At 35.8% G+C, this 9292-nt stretch overlaps 1 protein-coding gene and 1 long non-coding RNA gene across 2 annotated transcripts; both read right to left on the bottom strand.

Moving 5' to 3' along the window:
* Positions 1–1387: 1387 nt before the first annotated feature.
* LOC116175414 lies at positions 1388–2354 on the bottom strand. Its single transcript, XR_004146309.1, has 5 exons — positions 2229–2354; positions 2135–2166; positions 1882–2087; positions 1663–1833; positions 1388–1610 (listed from the first exon to the last, which is right to left on the bottom strand). It is a non-coding gene; the product is annotated as an uncharacterized LOC116175414 (long non-coding RNA).
* A 4876-nt stretch (positions 2355–7230) lies between these two features.
* LOC116175415 (cysteine-rich motor neuron 1 protein-like) lies at positions 7231–8257 on the bottom strand. The gene is made up of 5 exons (XM_031493526.1): positions 8114–8257; positions 8029–8060; positions 7766–7974; positions 7548–7712; positions 7231–7494 (listed from the first exon to the last, which is right to left on the bottom strand). Exons 1-5 carry the CDS (start codon positions 8138–8140, stop codon positions 7457–7459), a joined length of 471 nt encoding a protein of 156 aa, XP_031349386.1. The 5' UTR covers positions 8141–8257; the 3' UTR covers positions 7231–7456.
* Positions 8258–9292: the final 1035 nt, after the last annotated feature.

The following is a 9292-nucleotide window of genomic DNA, read 5'->3' as shown; positions in this document are numbered from 1 at the left end:
GAAGAAGTCCCCGATATGAACTTGATATGTGGAACTGTTCCGAAGGCGTCCAGCAGAACCTCCCAAAAACAAATAATTCGGTAGAAGCCTGGCATCGTGCCTTTGAATATCAATTAACTTGCAACCATTCTTCCATTTGGAAATTTTTGGATGCCATAAAAAGGGAGCAGCGTTATAATGAAGTAATAATAGAACAACTTCTTGCTGGCCGCATTCCAGCTCCGCCTTAAAAAAATATAAAGACCTCGCAAGTCGCATTTCCCGATTACATTTGACGTTGCTAATTTAATGCAGTATTTACGTGGCATTGCGCATAATATTTCACTTTGATTAATATTTTGTAATCTGTCAATATTTGTATAGCTTATAACTACATACTTAACATAAGATGTACCTACAATGTATATTCCTATTTCTATCGCATGTCTAATAATAAACAAATAAATACAAGAATCTTATTTTTACTTTAGAAGAAAACCAAATTAAACAGAAAGGAAAAGAAATTGAAAGTATGGAGATATTCAATTGGTAAAAACACCACCCAAACATTCTAACTCAATTCTCAATTCAATTAAAAAAAGCACGCATTCCAACATTGAATAATTTATTGGGATTAGAAGATCAACCAGTATAATTTTATAAACTCTTAAACTATACAAACACATAAAAAAATGAAAAACTAAAAGACAAACGCTGAACAATACCACTAAAACCTATTGGGTTCTTTAGGAACCTGAATACTTTTCGCCCAGTTTAACAGTGCATTCGGTAAATTGTACATTCGGTGAATTGTCCGTTCGCCGAATTGCCCGTTCGGTTTATTGTCTGTTCGGTCAATTGTTTTCGGGGAATTGTCATAAACCCGTTTATAATAACCATTGCAGCTTTATTAATTATATTAATGATGTAATTAGCGACTGTTTGTGTTTGTGTAAATTTCTCATTAATGGCGTAAAGATAAAAATTAAGATTACGTGAATTACACTGTCTTAATTTTCGAAAGAGGGTATTCCTTCATGGGACTAACTATTATATAGTTTAGTTAATTGCTTAAGACAAATGAGATTCTTTTAAATGTGGGGGCTTTTCTAACGAAATAAATGATTATTTGGATGGCACCAGTTTTCTTATTGTTCTGCCTCACTATCTTTAAATTGTTTTTAGAGCTGAAAAGATCAACTTTTAAATTATGTAATATTCGCCACCTATTCAAAACCAGAGCTCTCCGAAATAAGTGTGACATTTTGGTTGTCTAAGAAACAGTTGAACATTACAAATCCCCAAAATTGTACGTCATAAAATTGTTAACGTAAGCCAGTGGATAAGTTTGTAAAGCTTGCCGCGTAGAAAGGAGTTTTTCTTATCAAACATTTATTAATTCATTTGCTATACATAAAGTCTTATCAGTAAGGTGGCTGGTTGGACTTACTGCCTCAGTGCCTAATACTATGCGATCAAAAATGAGTTGCTGGAATTTTTGTTTACATGGGAAATTGAACTTCGAAAGGCGATTCTACCGCAACTCATTTTTGATCGCCTGTTACATGATTCTTGTGAAGCATTAAGCAATTACTGTTGCCATGGTCATCATTGTAGTAAAAGGCTCGAACCTGAATAATCGTCACATAGCTATTGATAGATTTTGAATCATTTTAAACTTACACACAGGGCGAGGTTCTGGACACAGATTTTCTGTGCAGTTTGGCTCTTCCACTTGACACAATAGACCAAAAGGGCACACTACATCACGACATGGATCTCGACATTTGCAAATTTGACGTGTCCCTCCACACTCAGTTTCGTAACCGTAACGGCATTTTAATCCACAAACACCTGAAATAATGTAAGATGTAACAAAATATTTAAAAGCTTTGTTCGTACAGCGGCATTTTTGTCCACATGGATACCTGGGGCACGGCAGTTCCTCGCCAACGCTTATTTCATTTTCAGGACATACATGGTGCCTGCATGGATTATCGCAAAAACACGGAGGACATCATTGAATACCTTGTGCTTCATTGTAAGGACAAAATTCGGCAACACAGGCTGGACAAATTATAGGATCTATTATATTTTCGGACGCCCTCCTAAATTGTCCAAATATAAATATAGATGCACAAAAGAGCATACTTACCCAACGGCACTCAGGGACAGAATGAACAAAAGCTGAAAATAGGTGCTGACATTAGTGCTTCCGTGTCTAAGCAGCTATAAACGAAGATACGTACCACGTGTAGAACTTTTTCAGTCATGGCTTAATCGGAGTTTAATGCTATTTTCATTTGAACTCATCTTTTATATAAAATAAAAGGCAATAACGAAAAGATTTACTTTACAAATTCCGTGGTAGGTGTTAATCTCAATTGCTAAGCACCTTGTGTTTGTGTAAAAGTCACCTAATGAAAAATAGCTGGTTTATAGTGGTATATGCTCATAAAAATTTCTAAAATTTAAGTTATCTGGCCTGATATGGGCTATAAACAACCAAAAATAAATGTTGGCGCTTTCACTCGTTAATTCAAGTCAACACGATTTGCTCTGTAAATTGGAGCCCTCATCTTATACTCTCCATGTTGCACTTTTACTGTAGTACATCTATGTTCACAACCAAAGAATGTCTCAAACAGCACAAAACATGAGTATGAGTTGCGGTAGATGTTTGTCGATTATCCCGACTATTATTCGACTATTCACAGCTAATGAGTAACTGAAAAAACACTATAAAACCACTGTTAGGTGGGTTGCATAAATGTGAGCAATATCAAATAGGAGATTTGTATGTTCAGAGTTAAAATTTACGTACTGTATGTGGAATTTTAGAGAACAATTATTTGCGTTACGACAACATAAAATATGCATACGGTTGATATAAAAAAAAGAAAATGGAAAATTTCGTTATTCAATAATTATGAAATCTAGCATGCCGTGTGCCGCCAGGATGCGCGGTTCTTGTTGCATTACATGGGAAGATCGTATTGCGCAAACGCAAATCTTCAAAACGTAACATTGAATAAATTTTATGTGTGATATGGCGCATGGCATGCTAGGTTTCTTAAATTTTCTAAACATTGCATCACGAATTTCTCCATTTTTTGTACATCAACCATATACATATTTTACGTTGTACAGAAAATAGATTACTCTTTTCAAATATCTTGATAAACATAGGCATTGCATTTAAAAAACAAAAGTTGCATCGATTTCCGGTTAAACCGGAAGTGATACCGCATATTTCAATATGCGATCAGATAGATCGTAATAAAACTATGTTTGACAATTTTTTCGTATCTCGCCAAATAAAAGAGATATCTCGAACGCATTGTACTATATGTAAGCGGAATTTCGTTAAACATTAAAACATCACGTTTTGCTATGACTCGCTAAGGCAGCTTTATTTCACCAAGGTTGCGCGAAGGCGCGCGACCCGCACATAGGAGACTTCGTACTTGACATCCAAGCAAAATGCTTGAAAATGAGAGCAATGTATTGAGCTAATCAGTTCAGGTGTGTAAGGTGTAACTACACCACCTCATTCCACCCTATATCTATCGCATTTTTGCATCAGAAGTGGGATATTCCCAAATAATTAATTCGAATTCGAAAAAAAGTGTGGTTTGTTAGGTGAAACGCGATGAATCTCCCTTCAGAAGGCAACAGACAAACCGTGAGTTTCAAAAAAATTTTGATTAATTTAGGGTAAGTGCAACAACAGTTAGCCGAAATTGTAAGTATACTGCGTTCGCACCTCCAGATGCAGTATGGGGTCTTATGGACTATATGCCTCTCTTGCTAATTTGCATCATTCTCCGATAACGCCATCCTTATTCCTAACGGCAATGATATCAAACTGACATGGTTGACTTGAAGCATTAAATCACAATATAATCTCCTTGTGCCGTTATTATCACGTTTGTTACTAAGTTTGGCAAGCATGGACTGTATGTCCATAAGCATCTGCATCTGGGGGTGCGAACGCGCTATAGTATGGAACAATTGTCGTTTGTATCCCTCGTTTGAGTAGGTGGGCTAGTGAAAATTGTCCCTCAATTACCTTTTCAACCACGCCTTATGTAAGCACTTCATCTTTGTAAAATTGTAAAATTAGCCATGCCGCAACTGTTCAGAGATAACTACTATAGCTTTGCAATCAATTTTACGAATTCTTTCGTGTAAAATTGACCATACATTTCCGTACTAAATTGATTTATCTGTTTACCATTTATATTCATTGTGCCACGTTTTTTATTAATTTATTCAACTGCATTTGTCTCGATACCTGATATTTGTACGATTTGAGAGGTTTGATTGTATTCGTATAATAACCGACACTTTTTTTTACATTTTCTCTCCGGAATGATAGTATGCGCTCTTCCTTAATTGACAATAAATTTAAAGTAAATTACAGAAATGACGTGACAAGTATTGTTTTCCATACTGCAAGACAATGAGGACGCCCCTTGCAGCTCACCTGCACACTTCACCTTGTGTGAAGGATATTCACGCACGGACCGCGTATGTAACCCACCCGCAGTAATGAAAACAGATCAGACGGACATACTGAACATATGGTAGGGCTCTTCAGAAGGGGGACTGTTCTCGTAGAAACTGAAAAACTAATCAACCACAATTCCATACACTGTTATAGAAGAATATCTCCAAAGGTTTTATAAGGTTTGTCAAGAAGATCTGTGGCAAATGGCAGAGGATATTGAAACATTCTGAGAAGGTTTTCCAAAACTACAGATTTTTCTAAAACCATTATAACAACGATTTGAACTCGTAGCCACCGAAGAGTTTTCGTATAGAGTCTATCAAAATGTGTAATAACCGACACCAAAGGGTAAGAGGATTCCTTTAAAAACTATCAAATTTTAAAAATGTTGAAATCGTCAAGTACCGAAAAACCGAAGAAGAGAATGCAAAGAATAAAGAAAAATTAGCCAGGAAAAGACTGCTAGTAAATTTTGAAATAGATCTCAAAACCGATGTAGCTAAAAAATTGATTTAAAAATCGTCTACAATCGACTGAAGTTGTCACATCTCGCCCGGTACGACGTTGTCTAATAAGATTCTGGCCTGTGAAATATATAACCAAAATTCCTTTTGGCTGGTACAAAATAGTTAGCGACGATTCACTGAATTCAGTTTACATATTTAAAATTTCGAAGGAGATTTTGGAGAGTACCGAAAGTTACTTCTGGAAAAGGTTTAACCCTCTCCAAACCTTTCTATGTTATTTTTGACTTTTTTGCTGTAAGGCAAAAGAATTTAATAAAATCGTTTTTCTTAGAAACGATTTTTTTGGATTTAGATTTTGACCTGAATCGATTTTTTTATTTTCGATTAATATCGATCCCAAATATCGATTGTTTAAAATTGGCACCCCTACTATGCAAGAGATACTTCCCTGCGTCTATTGGACAAAATTATGTACATTGGGTTGGGAAGCTTTTTAAAATCGTCATAAACATGGTCTCGAATGAATTATGAAATCTTACAAGTGTAAATTCAATGAGCCGCGGTAGCAAATAACACAAGTAAATTGTCTAATGACTTCCTGGTTATCGCCTTAATTTCTGGATTAAAAATGTTTCGCTTCTGACGACGCAAATAACAAAGGTTTAAGTCGTTCATAAAAGTTTGAATAAGTAGATAAGCACATGTACGAAGCCACAAAAGAGTCACGTCAAATATTAGTCGAAACTTGACAAATTCGGAACACTTAAAAATATTAACTGGCGTGAACTGGTTTTACTCAGAGACTGTAATGGCAAGGTTTTACTATAATATTACGAAGCTTGTGGCAAAATTTCGCCATAGAGATAAGGTTTAAGAAACTCGTTCGATTTTTAATGGCATAAAACAATTTAGCGTAACTTCGTCAGTCGTCACAGCAAGGTCGATTTTTCCGTTGAACGGCTGTTTTCCACCATATACACAGTGTGTTCGTTTTGAAAAATTCATTTTGATGAACATCTCGATAATTATCAACGGATGATTTTTCTGTTATTTGACGACTGTGATCTTAAAAAGAATGCCTCACATTGGCTAATGTAACCAACTTCGTAACCTCGAATTTTCAAAAACTAATTCCAGATTCGTGATTTTTATGTCAAAACCCCCAAATACCAAATTTCGTCGAAATCAGAATTTTTTCGCAGCCCCAAGTAGGGGTGCGCCCATTCGTGGTAGGAATTTAAAAAAAAATGTCAAAATCGGATAGGGCATGCCCATCTTTGTAACTCTTATGGTTGCTGAGAAAAAAATTAAAGAAGAAATCAAAATTTCAACAGTTCTTTGAGGGTGGCTCCCAAACGAAACACGTTGGACCCAATTTTTTTATACATTACTTTCATGTAACACCCTGTATAGTACTCGATTTGTAGATGTAACAATGGTACTACAAGTACCACTTTTACGATTTAAAAGTATTAAATAATCGTAGTACAGGAACCGGCAGCTAAGAAGGCTATAACAGGCTATGCGCAGATGAGTAATTTAGATCTAAGATGAAATGCTCCATGATGGGTCTGTGAGTGTAAAGGTGTGTTTGGATATTCGCATAAGAATCACAGACCGAGTAGGTATTTTATTAATTGTGTCTGAAGGAGAAGCCAGTGGCGCACCAATAGGTGCAGCTAATGGAATTAAAAGAAGTTAAATTAGTTTCCTCTCTGCTTCCATTATGCCTGGGTGGGTTGTAGTCAAACTCATTGATGAAAACAGTGTAGAGATGGTTCCATATAGATGGTTTACAAAAAACCACAATCACAAGAGGTACGTTGGTGACCCCTTAAAAAAATAATTCAGATCGGGGAGCAAACAAATCATGTCCATACAAGAACTGAAGGATACATGAAATAGAACCCTATCTATACCAATTTTGAGGAAGCGGATAAAAAGGGGAGCGAACAAGGGTTTTATTTACAAAAAGGCAGACTAGAATTGGGTTGCCATGTTAGAGGTAAATTTCTGGATTGCCAGTAGATCGAGATTTGCTAGTGGTATAAACACGCAGTACCAGTCGTAAATTTGAAATGACATTGCTAACTTCTACATCGTAATCCGAGCAATGACAGGAATTCATTTACAATATGAATGTAATGGAATGGAATGGAACCACTACGCCCTTACTTTAAGCAACTTCAAAGAAACCCACGAACAAACTATTTTATTCATTATTCTGCCCCAAAAAAAATGCTTATTGTTTTTTGTTACTATTTTATTGGTTGAAAATATAATTTAAGCAATTAAACTAGAAAGGTTAACAAAAAAACCTAAACTGTTTTTAATAACACTAGAACTAGGAAACCTACCTGAAAACAAAATAAGTAAGTGCTTAATACAGTAGTGAAAAATGAACCATCTGGAATTGGTAGACATGGAACGTGTAAGTATTTAGCATTAAATAATTATTGTTTTGCGTTAGGTGTAAACGTTCTTGCCGTAGAAGTAGCTACTTCTCCAGGAGGACAGGAAATTCCCGAATTTTACCTAAATAATCATGTTAGTAGTTATGATGAATGACTTTGAAATCAAGTACTCACATACGGGAGTAGGAAAACACGAAATTTTTGTACAATTCGTATACTCGATTGCACAGTACTGAGCAATAGGGCAGACTACATCCTGACATGGATCAATACATTTGCAAGTTTGACATCCACTACAGTCGGTTTCGTAACCATAAGGGCATTTTAAGTTGCAAACACCTGAAATATTATAGGATTAGCAAAAAAAATTAATGGGATGCCCGCATACATACATTTGCGTTTTATCCCACATGGAGGATTAGCGCAGATCAGCTCCTCTCTAATGCATACTTCATTGTTGGGGCAGATGTGGTCTTTACATGGGTCGTAGCAATTACAAGTTACACATCCTTGGTTATCTAGTTCTGGTCCGTAGGGGCATGAAGGTTTGAAACGACAGGAAAAACACGGATCTATGGGGTATACTGAGAGTGAGGCGCATCTAAAGTGTAAACGTTATACCAAATTTGATGTGCAATTATTAGTATCCGCTTACCTAGCAATGCTCAAAGCGACAACACAGTAAACCTGAAAATAGGTACCTTATTAGTGCCTTGCTCCTAAAAACGTTGGACACGTACCACGATTAAAACCTTGCCAGTCATCATCAGAACTTGCTATTATTTTGCCTTAGAAGCCTTTTTATGAATAAATTTTTTAATTACTCAGATTTGCTTTATTGCGCAGATCTAAATGACTTCGTGTAAGGTGCCCCGCAGCTTTCATTTCTCAGAAAATCAATGTAAATATAATCAGCATAAACTCCATTCACTGGATAAGTGTATCGTATAGTTGAATTACTTGATTACTATCTGATTGTGGGTACTTCAATTTGGTGCTTTTACAAAAAAGAAGGATGTGTACCTCTTGTGGAGATTAATAGCAATTAAATTAAAGCTTTTACAAAACATTTCATTTTTAACACTTCCAACCATGGTGATATGTCAGGCTATGTTCTCAATGGCCCATTCCACCAGAGATCATGTTCAGCTCGAAATAGTTTTGAGTACATATCATAATTGAATGGAATAATGGCATGGTTTCCAAACTTTACCTTGTTGTTTTAGAATACACTCCTCTCATGATCGAGATAAATTACGCCCATTTAATTTTTTATTTGCCACAATAAAATTATAGAATTTTATAGCGCCAGTTTTAAATCCCTTAGTAAGAAAATGTTGTTTATCTTGTAACAAGTTGTAAATTTTTAAATATACAGGATTAGCCATGGATCTTATTTCAAATGTGATATAGGTAGAAGGGGGGGGGGGGGGGCTCTAGAAATGTTTTATACCTACCCTCTTGACTCCGTTTCATACGTAATTCGACTATCCATTATTTATAACTTATCCCTATTATCAATTTCTGACCATCACAGCAACTTCTACTAGTTTAACTTCCTCCCGACTTAACTCCTAAACCTTTATAATATTTCATTCCACATATTAATTGTTATTTTCTTGGTCACTTGGTGTCTTTGCTCCGACCACAATTTGTATAAAGAAAAAGAGGGACAAACAAATCAGAGTACGGATACGTGTGAGCCCAAACAGCATAACTTACACTGGTCCTACTGTAGCCATTGTCTTAGCTACTAGACGAAAGAGATTTATCCACGAGAAATGTTTTCTAGGATCACAGTTACCAAATCTGCAGCCGGTGCTTCAAGACGATTACATTGGTTGCTAGTCAAGACCAACATACGTTATCAGATGGTAAGAAAAACAAATATTATGAAACATGTAAAAGATGGTCGCTTT

This window comes from Photinus pyralis, unplaced genomic scaffold, assembly GCF_008802855.1.
Source record: "Photinus pyralis isolate 1611_PpyrPB1 unplaced genomic scaffold, Ppyr1.3 Ppyr1.4_LG7, whole genome shotgun sequence".
Classification (NCBI taxonomy): Eukaryota; Metazoa; Arthropoda; class Insecta; order Coleoptera; family Lampyridae; genus Photinus; species Photinus pyralis.
The sequence above is the reverse complement of the archived record's forward strand: the minus strand, read 5'-3'. Positions and strand labels throughout refer to the sequence as shown.